Source organism: Coffea eugenioides, chromosome 2, assembly GCF_003713205.1.
Source record: "Coffea eugenioides isolate CCC68of chromosome 2, Ceug_1.0, whole genome shotgun sequence".
Taxonomy (NCBI): Eukaryota; Viridiplantae; Streptophyta; class Magnoliopsida; order Gentianales; family Rubiaceae; genus Coffea; species Coffea eugenioides.
In genome coordinates this window covers 30,304,928-30,318,971 of record NC_040036.1, presented here as the reverse complement: position 1 = coordinate 30,318,971, position 14,044 = coordinate 30,304,928, and the positions used below count along the sequence as shown (strand labels likewise).

General features: G+C 35.3%; 2 protein-coding genes and 1 pseudogene across 2 annotated transcripts; 1 reads left to right on the top strand and 2 right to left on the bottom strand.

The window, feature by feature from the left end:
• Nucleotides 1–1,199: 1,199 nt before the first annotated feature.
• LOC113764299 lies at nt 1,200–1,366 on the top strand (annotated as a pseudogene).
• Nucleotides 1,367–3,515: 2,149 nt separating this feature from the next.
• LOC113759443 lies at nt 3,516–5,806 on the bottom strand. The gene is made up of 8 exons (XM_027302020.1): nt 5,704–5,806; nt 5,321–5,580; nt 5,029–5,232; nt 4,860–4,952; nt 4,677–4,778; nt 4,150–4,539; nt 3,639–3,875; nt 3,516–3,536 (listed from the first exon to the last, which is right to left on the bottom strand). The coding sequence occupies exons 1-8, from the start codon at nt 5,804–5,806 to the stop codon at nt 3,516–3,518; spliced, it is 1,410 nt and encodes a 469-aa protein (XP_027157821.1).
• Nucleotides 5,807–6,108: 302 nt separating this feature from the next.
• Nucleotides 6,109–12,412, bottom strand: LOC113759442. The gene is made up of 5 exons (XM_027302018.1): nt 12,294–12,412; nt 8,981–9,492; nt 7,404–8,799; nt 6,824–6,923; nt 6,109–6,735 (listed from the first exon to the last, which is right to left on the bottom strand). Exons 1-5 carry the CDS (start codon nt 12,410–12,412, stop codon nt 6,109–6,111), a joined length of 2,754 nt encoding a protein of 917 aa, XP_027157819.1.
• Nucleotides 12,413–14,044: the final 1,632 nt, after the last annotated feature.

Below are 14,044 nucleotides of genomic sequence, written 5' to 3'. Positions count from 1 at the left end.
AATAATAATAAAACTGCAGGTCTGCTTGTTAAAAAATCAAACCCCTAGTTTTAAGTCCAACCATTTAGTCAATTGCAAAGAAAAACAAATCCAATCATCAATCACATAATTCACCCAAGCCATTATATACTGAGAATTCAAATATTCTATAGAAAGAAATTTAGATGAAAAGAAACAATAATAAAGCATTTAATATTACTACTTCTGTCCTGCATGAATAAGAACCTAATCCCCTCGCCGCCTTGCCACAAAACGCTACACAGAATTGATCTTATAAGTCATGTTAATAAAACTAGTCCAACTCTGGCTACTGACTTGGTCTGCAATGAACTTAAATAACAGCATTTCGACATGAAATTATCTCATTTAGGTCAAAAATTGGATCTTTTGTTCTTTTTTGGTTCCTCAAATCAGATTCAAGCTTCCCTTTTGATCAACCTATGCACATTGAACCATCAATAAGCCCACCCAGTAAATAAATTTCATTAAATTGCAACTATCTTACTAAACAAGTTAACAACCACACCCCACCAAAAAGCCTAATCTGAGTCAAGAAACCCCCAATTTTTTGCCAAACCAGGGGTCCGACAATATGTAAGCTAAAACAAGTCTTTAAACATCTTTTTTATGACAGTTATAAACATACCCAGACAATTAAGCACGAATTGCTTCAGTTAGAATGGATGAAGAGAACAAGAAAGTTCCATTACTAACCAGAGGATGATAGCAGTGGTGTACTGTTGCAAGTGTCGAAAAGGTTGTTCAAGTGGGACATTGTCAAAATTGACATTGCAGCTGCCAGCGAAAAGGGTGTCGGTGTAAACAGAAGCCATCACCATTATCATCTTCCCAGCCCTCCAATCGATGGCCCTCACATGCATACTTACATACCCCTCATGACCCGCCATTTTTCTCAGCTATTTCTCTGTTAAAAACGTGGGTTTCGGATCAGATTTAAACAGAGAATTATTAAGTTAACGTAGTCCTTTCCCAAAACATGGGGTAGATCGAAGAAAGAGATCTCGCCTTCAGCCGCTTTTCCCACAGTTGAGAGAGTGAAGAGTAATAATTAGTTCTAGTTCTGTATATTTCCTCGTAACTAATGTAACTTCAAAAAGAATATGTTAAGATTTGTCCCACATCGGCTTTTTGGGATCACAAACCACCCTATTAATAATAAGAGATGAAAAGTCCAGGGCACAACCATACTTGAACAGGATCTGTTCTATAGGTTGTACGTCTGTGTCCTAGACCTCTAAGGAGACAGGAAATCAAATCTGGCGGATGAAATATAGCCAGTAGAGGATCGTTCTTAGCCACCATTGCTTAGCATTGGCTAGGCGGTCTTGTGGCTGTCTGACAGATCTCTAATCTTCATCTTTTTTGTCTTTTGGTACGATTAGTGAATGAAAAATTGTGACTCATCTCTTTTGATTTTGATGTACACCAATGAGCTCAAGTAGTGCCATACTCGACCTCAACTTGAACAGTGTTGACATCCTATTCAATTCGAACTCGAGTTCGAACTCAATCGAGCAGGGAAATGGAGGATTGAACTTGACTCGAAGAAAATGTTAAAAAACTCAAACCCAACTTGATGTGGCTCGAACAATTATGCTGTTACTTTTTTTTCCATTATAAAATTTAATTAAGCATGCAAACCAACTTGTAAATTAACTGAAACATAACCCTTAATGGTAATTTTATAATTAAAAATACATATTATTTAAATTAAAAAATACTCGACGAGTAGCTTGTTGAGTTCGAGTACCATATATTCGGACTCGAAACTCGACTTGCATCCCCACTCGAGCTACTCGAACTCGGTCAAAGCAAGTTCGAGTTGATTGGTTGACAGCTAGCAAGCAGCTCAAATCGCAATCAACCCTAAATGCGATTAGTGAATGAAAAATTGTCTAGCCTAGAGTGGGAGTAGACATTTTGACATATTCAAATCCAACAAGCATTGCAAGCAATGCAATGCAATTGAATGGAAAATAAGGGAAATTCATATTTATACTATCAGTTACGAGAAGAATCAACTCTATTGCACATTATATAACCTATATCTTGCACCTTTCCATTCTAAATCTCCAATATTTTGTGGACGTCATCCACATATATCCTGATCAGTCTCCTGAAACAAAACTGCGAAGCAATCCTTTTGCTTGTGTGTAGCTCCAACCAGATGGCTTCAATCAAATCGTTGAATTCTCCAGTGGTTCGGATATCAACTTCAGACCAAACAACCTCTCGGCATTTGCTTTTGTATCACCGATAAGGGTCTGGCATCTAGTTTCATCATGTTTTGATTCCACAAGTCTATTTGCTACATATTATCCGAACTCTTTTGTCCATGTTAACATTGGAGGCTCCTAGATGTGCACCAAATAACTATCTATTAAAGGAACCAACTTCAAAATGCATGCTTTCTTTTATCATTCTAGATTAGGTTCAAGAGGAAATTCAAACGCATCCAACAAAAGATATTGCTATGCATTCTGTTAATGTTCTAGATTGACCTAACATATCAATAATCCTCCATGTGAAAGATCCAAATTAGGTTAAGGGGAAAATTTGAACTTATCCAATAGAAGATATTGTAAACTTCACTTAATAGGCTGAAGTGGCTAGAAGCCACTACAAGAAAAATTATATTTGGAGGCGCAACAAAATGATGCAATAGGAAACTTTTAGAGGCACTTAGACTATTGAGGCGCACACATCAAATGTCTACTAAACTACCCGTTTGGAAAAGGTTGGAGGCGTTTCTTAACGTCATGTTTAATGAATTTGATGCATTCACAATTGCCATGATAGAAATTGCAAATAGGCACACACCAATGCCTCTAAAGATGCCCTATAAAGGCACTTTACTTGGTATCATTTTTGCTCTTTTTAGGACACTTTTACGTGTTGCCAAAAAGTAATTGTCTAGGCACAATGAAGTGCATTATATACATTAATGGAGGCAGTTTATAGTGTAGTGTTTACCTGTCTTTCAAGGCATTTTCTACCATTGTAAAAAGGAATCTCCAAACACTCAAAAAGTGTCACGATATGTGGTTTTACTAGGTGCATTAGTTTCAATGTAGGCATTGGCAAGTGCCTCAATAGATGTCTTTTTTTTGTGCAATTTTCATCTAAATTTTATACTCTAATCTCCTAATACAATACGCCAAACACATAATATGCAATTGTAAGACAGCCACTATGCCAAAGAATATAAATCTGCTTGAAAGTAAAAAACTGGTGACATCCTAAATAAAGCAAAAAGTTCCACAAATCTGAAGTTAATTCAAAAACTAGCATTAATACTTCTTTAAACAAAAGGCTGTCATCCAACTCTTGCAATAGAATCCAGCAACATTCTCAAGAACACAAAATATTCCACAAATTTGAAGTTAACTCAAAAACTAGTATTGGTTCTCTAAACAAAAGGCTGCTGTCCAACTCTTGCTTCTCTAACAAAAGGCTGCTGTCCAACTCTTGCTTCTCCAAACAAAAGGCTACTGTCAATCCTCATGAATCTTCACCTATAAAATTAGTAGATTAAGTAAGAACACCACTTCATTATCCATCCAACTTACAAATATTTGTAAAGAAAAAAACTTGAACAATCTTGTGTCAAATTATACCAATTTCAGTGGCCAAGCAATCGGTGCACCAAGTGCATCTTCAATTGTTTGCAATAGCCCATAAGGCCTAATCAATTGTTCATTGCGTTCCATCACGATTTGTACTAGTATTTCACACCAACATGGTCCTAATGGTTGTCCACCAACAACTTTAGAAGGATCAATTCCTTGGAGGCGACCAATAGCTAGACATTTTGTTGGATCAAACAAGCTGAAAATATCCACCCAATCACCTTCCTACAAGATAATTTGAAGTCATAGAATTGAATTAGGTAGATTTATTTTTTAAAAAAATTTGGTAGAGTTTCCCCTGCATTTTGAGCATTTCTCCAATTTTCAGCAATAAAACTTAATAACCATGACTTTACTAAGTAGAAATTACCATGTTTTACTATTCAATATAACCAAACAAAATAGCAGTTTAATGAATCAACAAGTTTCAAACAACAAAAGTGAGTATCCTCATATGGTATAATCACAATAAATTCTTGAAAAATAATCATGAATATACCTGAAGAGAACGAGCACCCATAGGAGATTTTGAAACATGATTAGAGGACGTTGAATTTATCGAGCCACCAGTTTTTGAGCCACTATTTTGCTGCTGACACACCATTGCTTTGAGCTCTGCAAGTTCTTTGGCTTGGTCTTTCAGCTGCTGATCTTGCTCAGCAAATTTATCTTCCATCTTAGAAATTGCTGCCTTTTGCTCCATAACGATACGCTGACAAGTGCTGCGACTAGGTACATTACCCCATTTGTCTGATGGTGTCACACCTAGACCATACATGCACACACGCCCATTGTTATCTTCCCCAAATACTTGGGCAAATGCATCATTACGACCAACATCATCATTAGAACCAGGGGGAAGTTGGCTAACTTTTTCCTTCAAAGCTTGCTGTATTTAAAATCCAGAAAAAATTCAATATTACTAAAGTCGATTATCTTACATTAATGAAGATAAAATCAGTCCTAAGTTAGTAGACAATTTAAGTCATTTAGAGTACTAATTTCATCAACCAATTAATAACTTACTAATGTAGCTGCAACGTCATCATTTCCCGGGTTTCCGTTTGAGTCAGTATAACAGTGTTCGAACATATCAACTCGTGATGGGAGATGACCTAATTTTTTCATCTATAGAAAATGAAGTCTTCATAAGACCACTAGGTGATACAAGAAAAAACTAAATGAAACTAAAAGGTTTAAAAGATTTACCAATTTCTTTCGAATTTGAGCATACGATTTCTTCCCTGTCTTATGATTCATTGTTTTCTTAGCCCGACTCATCTTATTCTTCTCGCTGGTATTCTGAAATTATAGAAAAATAGTGAAAACTTATAATCTCAACATAATGCTTGATATTTAATAGTTAAAACAGTTATACCTTTGTTTCCTCTAAGCTCCAGTAAGCCAGAAGATTTCTCCACTGATCTTTCAAGATCCGCTGATCCCTATTGTTAATTTGACTCTCAATGGATTCATTTGGATTGTAATATTTTGCCTTTAAAGCTGATTTCCAATTTCTCCATTTTTTGCCGATTGATTTCAAAGTCCAAAAATCTGCACCTGGAGAAAGACGAAATTTTTCCTACAATAACACCTCAAATAGTTAGATCCATATTTTTGTCATATAAAGGGTACAGCTGTATATTTGCATCAAGCAAAATGTGCATTACCTTCACCAATACAAGCATGTCTTGCTTCTTATCATTTGTCATTTCACGCCAATCTGTCACGTCTAGAGGAGCATACTTTCCATTTCTTGCTATTGTTCCTAAGAACTCAGTAAATTTGGACTTGTTCTTGCCAACAGGCTCACCATCCTTATCAAATCTAACTTTGTACCGATGACAACTACTAGGTTTACCCCATATTTCTGTCATATATGTTGGCCCTCTAGTTTTTCTTTGTGAATTTTCATCTGCATTTTCTTCATCTATAACCATGAAATATGACACCGGTGAATTTCATTACCAAAAGAAACTAGTAGAACTAAAAGTTTTGAAACTGAATCTCAAGAATGAAAATCAGAACTGGGCATGACTTATTAGAGATGTACCTGTAGAGTTAGGCTCCTCAATGTGAATCTGATTTTCAGCTATATCCTCGTGTTGATCAACAAGTGTATTTCCAGTAATCTTCTGTCTTTTAGTCCTTGCCATTCCTACAAATAAAACATTTAACAAATAAAAGAACACAAATACAAAAAGGATAGCAAAATCTCAAACGGATATGATAATAGAAAGGCTACAACTAGACTGAAAATTTTCATCTACTAACAAATCAATTTTAAAGTGCAAGTAAGTAAGTTAAAACAGAAATTTTAAAATAGACAAATGCAAAGACACAACAAGGTTAATCTGAATTTGCATCTACAAAAAAATGCATGTGAAATTGCAACCACGTTTATAGTTACAACTTTTACAGTTTTAATAGCAAAAACCAAACATTTCAACAATTCAGGCTAGTGGAGTATTTCATCTCCATCATCTTCTCGAACCCATCGAATGTCTTCATTCTCATTGTCCATTTGAGTTGTTGAGGTAATTGTGCTCTGCAAATACATCTCAATATCACATACGGGGTCCATCATAAACTCATTCCTAGGAGATGTAGCAACAACAACACTCCAGCCTTCAGCTAAAGGGTCTTCAACATAAAAAACTTGTGAAACTTGGGTTGCTATCACATATGGCTCAGGGTGAGGCTTTACATTCTTGAAGTTGGCCAATGTGAATCCATCCTCATCTTGCTTTAATCTTTTGCCTTTTGATATCCAATCACATTCAAATAAGGTGACAGTTCGGCCTTCAGTGTAATTTAACTCAAGGATATTCGTCAAAATACCATAGTAAGCCAAGTCACTTAAAATTGGATTATTATCTTTAGTACTCGAAAAGCTTGATGTTGTTGCATTGACAAGAACCCCACTATTCTGAGTTTTCCTCTGAGATTCTAATTGTCTTGTATGGAAGCGAAAGCCAGTGACAAGAATCTTTTGATATGTTCTCCCCACATTATTTGGACCCCTAGCCAGAAGTTTCAAATCTTTGGAGATGTCAACACCATCAGCCACTTGAATCTGCTTAACCTATTATATACAAAATGTAACAATGACAAATTTCTTCTTTTATGCATAAAAAAAAAGATAATAGAACCTGTAAGATTGTTGAGCTTACATGGTTCGAAAACCAATCTGCAAAATTCTCACAATGAATACGCTCAATGACATGTTTTCCAGCACATGGATTTTGCTCCTCCACCATTTTATGGTGTTTGCTGCATATAGAAACTCACTAAGTATTTAACATATATAATTTTTTTAATTGAAAGGAATTTACTTACTCAACATATGGCTTGATGTGGTCGCAATTAAATAGCACATATTGATATGCTTTTCTCAAAATTTCATTGCTGAAATTTGTTGGAGTTCCTTTTCCTAATGGACGACATGAACTGGAAAATACATCGAAGCCTTCACTTGAGGTGTTGCCCACATCATCATTTCTACTTGTCCGATTAAACTTCGTTTCAACATAATCAGCTAGGTATAAGGAACAAAAATTCAAACATTCCTCAGCTAAATACCCTTCAGCAATACAGCCTTCTGGTCGACTTCTATTTCGGACATAGGATTTCAAAGTTCCTAAATACCTTGACAAGGCAAGTTTTAATTCAAGTTTAGAATATTGAGATGAAGTTAATGATAAAAAATGTCTAAAATTTTCAAAATACTTCACTTAAATATTTCATGAGTACCTTTCTATAGGATACATCCACCGATAATGGACAGGCCCTCCTATTTTTGCTTCGCTAACCAAATGAACAGCTAGATGTACCATCACATTAAAAAAGGATGGTGGAAAAATCCTTTCTAATTGACAAAGTATGATACCAATCTCTTTTTCCAAATGAACTAAATCTGCTGGATCCAAAACTTTGGAGCACAACTTGCGAAAATACCTGCTCAATTTGACTAAAGGAGAGCGAACTGCTTTTGATAAAGTCCTGCGCAGAGCTATTGGGAGAAGTTGTTGCATCAAAATATGGTAATCATGACTTTTTAATCCAGAAATTTTTTGTGGCTTTACTTTAACACATCTAGAAATATTTGTTGCGTAGCCATCTGGAACTTTTATCCCTTTCAAAACTTTGTAAAATATCTCCTTTTCCTTCTTTTTCATTGTAAAGCAAGCTGGAGGCAGAACACTCCTACCATTTCCCTTCTCAATGGGATGCAATTCTGATCTTATACCCATATCACGAAGGTCAAGACGTGACTTTTTATTATCTTTGGTTTTTTCCAGATTCAACAATGTAGCCACAATGATCTCACAGATGTTCTTCTCAATGTGCATAACGTCAAGATTATGACGTATCATATTGTCTTTCCAATAGGGCAAATCAAAGAAAATACTTAATTTTTTCCAATTAAATGGCAATTCTGGATTGTCACTAACTGTCTTCCCAAGTTTAATACTATAACCAGCTAACTCATCTAAAATTGTAGACCCCATTAACCTTCCTGGTGGTTTTCCATACTCTACAGCTCCATTGAAAGATTTAGCATCTTTGCGAAATGGATGGTTCATTTCCAAGTACCTTCGATGCCCCATATAGCAATATTTTCCCCAATTTTGCAGATGCTGTGAAGATGTGTATTTATGGCATACAGGACATGCAAGTTTTCCTTTAGTGCTCCATCCGGAGAGGATTGCATAACCTGGAAAGTCACTGATGGTCCATAAAAGTGCTGCACGAAGTTGAAAGTTTTCTTTTCTTGATGCATCATATGTATTCACTCCAACATCCCACAATTCCTTTAATTCTGCTATGAGAGGTTTTAAATATATATCAATATTATTTCCTGGTGCAAATGGACCGGGTATCAACAATGACAACATAAAGTTCGGTTGTTTCATACACATCCATGGCGGCAAATTATATGGCATCAATATTACCGGCCAAGTGCTATGAGTTGAACTCATATTTTTGAATGGGTTAAATCCATCTGATACTAGGCCCAACCTCACATTACGAGAATCTTGAGAAAATTCTGGATGATGAAAGTCAAATGTTTGCCAACATGGAGAATCAGCAGGGTGCCTCATGTTACCATCCTTAGTACGACCTTCTGCATGCCATCTCATATGGCCTGCAATTTTGGAGGACATAAATAGGCGTTGTAACCTATGTTTTAGGGGAAAATGCCATAAAACCTTATGCGGTATTTTTCTTCCCTCACCAGTCGGATCATTTTCAGATTTAACCCATCTAGATTCTTTACATGTTTCACAATGCTTTCTTCTTGCATCTACCCCCCCAATACAAAGTACAGTCATTCGGACATGCATCATATTTATCATACCCAAGTCCTAATTCCTTCATTAACTTTTCAACTTCATAATAAGACTTAGGCAAACCATCCATCGCATCTGGAAAGGCTTCTTTCAACAAATCAAGTAACATATCAAAAATTTTGTTGCTGAGTTTACCAAGGCATTTGAGGTGAAGCAGCCGAATCATAAAGGAAAGTTTTGAGAATCTTTTACATCCAGAGTAAAGCTCTTTGTTAGAATTATCAATTAGATTGTAAAACTTTTCAGCTTCTACATTGGGCAATTGGCTTTTGTATTCAGTTCCATCTATCCTTGTATAATCTTGTTCAGGAATTCCCATTGCATCATGAACCAAACCATGCATGTCATCAAGTTCATCCCGTACCCCATGTGAGATATCATAGGAAGTAGGTTTTGGTGCACTAGAGTAAACAAATTCTCCATGAGCTGCCCAATGGGTGTATCCTTTAACAAAACCATAAACTTTCAAATGAAGTTCTGCATTCTCCCTGGTAATACATACACCACACTTACATTCTTTACATGGACATAATATCATCCCATTTATACTTGAATTCTGGAATGCATAATCTAAGAATTTTTGCAAACCATCCCAATATTCTTTGCTTCGTCTATTCTTTTGCATCCAAGTTTTATCCATATTCTGTAACCATGACAAATTTAACCTTAAAATATACACATACATACATATACATATACATATACATATATAAGCAAAAGAAAGCAATTAAGAATAATATTAACAAAGTGCATCACTCATACAACAAAAAAATTATTAGGATACCAAGAAGCTATTTGGAAGTCAACGAGAAGGTCACTGTTTGAGATAAAAGCACAAGACATGAGAACCCCAAAGGTTTTCCGCTACTAGCCATTTATCACGTGTCACCAAGTAAATAGTTTTTTACACAAATCAATGTTAAGAATAAAATTTGCAGGTCATATAATATATCTACTGCAATGACACTCCAGTTTAAAAAAAAATTAAGAATCCAAATGACCAAAAGATGAAAATGAACGTACATTACAGGTTCAAACAAATGAACAAATTTAATATCATATATGTAACTTAATCTAATTCCTAATAAAAAAGAACACAAGAATATAAGTTGGCTTGTACCTCTAGCGAAATCAATGTGCAACGTCTTCAAAATGATTTCTTTTCACAAATAGCTATCTTCAATTCAAACCTGTGGTGAAACATTAATGAACTTTAGTAAAATTTTAATATTTTGAATAGGTGCTATACGTACTTCTCTAATTATTCAAGAAGAAAAATAACATCAGCTTGCAAATTTCTTGAAGAATATTTTAAAAAAAATGAGAAAGAACCAAAAGTGCTGAATGACTTTTTCTAATTATTCTGAAACAAACAGAACAGGGCATGAAAATATAAATGCACCAACATATATAAATGCATCAGCTTACTATGCAAACAGAACAAGGCATGCACGTTATTATGAAGCAAACAGAACAAGGCATCAGCTTACTTTCTCTATGTACATATATAAATGTACCAACATATGCATGAAAATGATCCAAGGCATGCACATTTTCCCCATGTGAACAGAAAACCACAAATGCAAATTATTCTCATTGAATAACATTTTCATAAAAAGCATTGGGATAGCAGGAATTTTATTTAAACTCAAGAAATAAAAAGATTTTATGGTCATGTTTGAGGGACCAACTTCGCTTTACAAGTTAAAATTTAGAAACCTCTGTATTGGTGCCAATTATTTTTCTGGTAAACTTAATTGCCATATTACCATAATATGAATCAAGTTTGAAAACTCAACTACAACTCAAACAATTGCTAACAGTTAACTTTCTTCCCAATTCACTAGTTCTGACTTTGCCAAATTTTACATGTTTTTCCGAAACCAAATGACATGAACAGTACACCATCTTTGACATTCTTAGTAGTTACTAGTCAGTAGAAGTAAAGCACCTGGGATTCTATATCCTATATTTTGTGCCAGACCAGTTGCACTAACGTAGGAATAGAAACCAATTCCCAAGTTCCAACTCGGTTGAGAGAAGCATTAACTACATAATCATAATGTCCTGATTCAATTCTTAGACATCCATTTTTCCCCTTTTCCCTTCCACTTTTGTACTTGAATTTAAAAAAAAAACTCTACCACTATTTTTATACACTTTATTATACTTTGTATCAGCGTATTATTACCTGACTGCCAAAGTACTTTGTGGAATCAGTAGGCTAAAGTAAATGCAAAAGGTGCTTAGAAATTCAACAGGATTGCAAAAGGAAGCCTCAATTGATCGATCGGGCTTAGTTGCCAAATACCAGATCACACGGCAGGGTTTGATGGGTTTGTCTTGCTTAATATTAACAATCGGCCGCGGTGGGAGAATGGGACTGCCTCCTGAGTCCTGAATTGGTACTGTCGATGGCCCCAAGGCCGAAACAAGGAGGCGGACACATTCCATATGGCATTACATTAGATGCCAGCAAAAAAAAACCAGCAATCAATCAACCAGCCAACTGCTTTTAATATTGCCCCATGTTTTTCTCCATCACATTATTAATACTCAACATAGAAATCAGATTTTAAAAAAAGAAAAAAAAATCAAACTAGCAACAGGGGAGAAAATAATTCAGTGGGCAGGCAAAGCATATGATTTTCAAAAACCCATAATACACTTACCTTTTAACCGCTAAACCATCCTTCTCTTCTTCTGGTCAAATTGGAGTGCATCCAAAAACTCAAGATAGAAAGAGAGAGGGTAGGGATTAAAGAATGAAAAAAAGAGGCAGAAATGGAAGGTTGATTTTGACGATGATGGATTTTGTGAATAGGGTCCAAGGGTTTAGATTTGGAGAAGAAGCTGAGGGAACTTTTTGGTGTGAATTGTAAGAGGCGGAGACCTTTCAAAGAGAAATGTATTGGGCAAACTTTAGTGAAGCGGCAAAATTTTCCTTGCCGCGTTTTTTTTTTCTTTTCCCCGCGCTTTCTCTCCATTTCATTTATACCAGTGACGTAACTACGTCGTTTCTATCTCAATTTCCTATTACTTCTGCTGACATTCACAAGTAATGCCCTAATAGCTATTCTAATTTGACATATCAAATTTTTCAATTTAGAAAAATATAAAACAAAGTGCAATGGTATTTGGTTCATGTTATTTTATTATGGCACTCACTTTTTTATGTCTTCATAAAACATGTAAAATGACACTTACAAAAAAGTGTCCTTATAGGTATGTCATAATAGGACATTTTTCTTGTAGTGAGCAGATAATAAGCTTAAGAAAGTCACATTACTTGGCTTTACTTCTACTTCCACCGAATTCTCTTAACCATTTTGAAGCTTGAGGACCCAATCCATCAGTTCCATAGCCCTTAATCATTGTTATCCATGCTACGAGGTCATCAGCGACCATTCTGTCAAAACAGATACTTCGAGTAGAAAGGTTTCTACATTTAAGATAAATATTTAGTTGATGACGGAGCACAAAGGATCAAGGGTGATCAAGCTACGAGTGATCAAGTTGTACAAGTTTCAAGCGGTCTAATCACAAGAGCTCGTGCAAGAAAACTAAGAGAGTCACTTCAAGCTTTTGTGTGCACGATTCAAGCTCGAGTTGGGGACGACTTGAGGATCATGGAAGGCTTGGACAATGAAAATTCAACCCTTTACACTTTGTACCAAGTTGAAGAGTTGGGTGAAGAAGATTAGTTGATTAGCTAGTTAGTCATTTGGATAGTTTTGCTTGTTGTCTTAGTCGTATGTTAAGCAAGGGTTTGTTTGTCATTTACCTTGCCAATTGAGTCATTTATATTGAATAATGATTCGGCCAAACTTGTCTTCATAAAGGCCGAAAATCTAGTTGCTTATTTATTTGGTTGAAGACCGAATCTGTTTGGCACTTAAGGGTCAATTTAGTCCAAGATAGAGTAGGTTTCGGAGTCCATGTAAGGCTATAAATAAGCCTAACCTCAAACGTTTTGATGGTCAGAATTTTTAGACAATTTTCGTGAGTTTATTTCACATTCTCTTTTCCAAGAGAGCTCCCTTTGAATACTTGAGAGTTTTCTTAAGCTATTTGATCTGAACTTATCAATCAAGTACCTCCTTGATTGTGGCATTCCTCTACCTACAAATTTGGTTCATTAATTCGATTAGTTACGGGTTGATATCGTATCAATATTGTTAACTCATAGGATTATTAGGATCAAGTTTTTCGCTGCCAAACCTAGGTATTAGTTGTCTAGATCGTGACGAGTGAATCACGGGTTTCGTCTTCGACGGAGTTTGTCTCACATCATTAGTGTTAACAATTCTAATGGTACATCCTTCATCAAAATGATGCTATATGATGCTATTGGCTAAGTCTAAGGTTGTGACACTATTGGCTGACCCTTAGTTTTCAAATGAAATTCACTCTCATCTCAGAAATTTAAATTTAAAAGAACATGCATTAGTGATTACAAAGAAGATGCTTTGGTGGTTACAAAGAGTAATATCATATTAACTTCTTCAAAGAAATAGAAAAACAAATTGCATATATATAATATATAAAAGAATAAAGTTGGTCTCATTGCATATGCCAAATTAGAAGAAAGGTAATCTATTCTCCTTTTTTAAATGGTACATTTAGCTAATTAATCAATGTAAAGAGATGTTGCCTTCCATTTAGATTATGACACAATGCTACGACCTTATTTGGCCAGGATCTATTCCATAGGTTTCAACATTGGTTGGAATTGTAATGTTGTTGTCGGAGAACAGGATTTGTTCTATAGCATCGTTCCCAAACTCCATTTCAACATTGGGTGGACTGGTCATACGGTTGTCCAAAAGATGCTTCAATATAGGGCAGCATGGTCATGCGATTGTCCAAGAGAGTGTTTAAACTTTTGACATATTATAGTCTCTAGTTTTCCATGGAAAACTTTATACATAGATTCTAAAAATTTTGTAAAAGTATTTTAGCCAAAAGTTTGAGGAAAACATATGAATCCTTAAGTGCAAATAATCAAATGTTTGAATCTATGTGAAATTAACTCATATC

Excerpts from the sequence above, each read along its gene's own strand:
- LOC113759442 (XM_027302018.1), bottom strand. The coding sequence starts at position 12,412 with ATGGTCGCTGATGACCTCGTAGCATGGATAACAATGATTAAGGGCTAT. Across the intron at positions 9,493-12,293 it reads GGAAGTAGAAGTAAAGCCAA|GGAGAATGCAGAACTTCATT; the intron begins GTAATGTGACTT and ends ATGTATTACCAG. Across the intron at positions 6,736-6,823 it reads CAGATTGGTTTTCGAACCAT|GTTAAGCAGATTCAAGTGGC; the intron begins GTAAGCTCAACA and ends TGTATATAATAG.
- LOC113759443 (XM_027302020.1), bottom strand. The coding sequence starts at position 5,806 with ATGGCAAGGACTAAAAGACAGAAGATTACTGGAAATACACTTGTTGAT. Across the intron at positions 5,581-5,703 it reads TGAGGAGCCTAACTCTACAG|ATGAAGAAAATGCAGATGAA; the intron begins GTACATCTCTAA and ends TCATGGTTATAG. Across the intron at positions 4,953-5,028 it reads GGAGCTTAGAGGAAACAAAG|AATACCAGCGAGAAGAATAA; the intron begins GTATAACTGTTT and ends CTATAATTTCAG.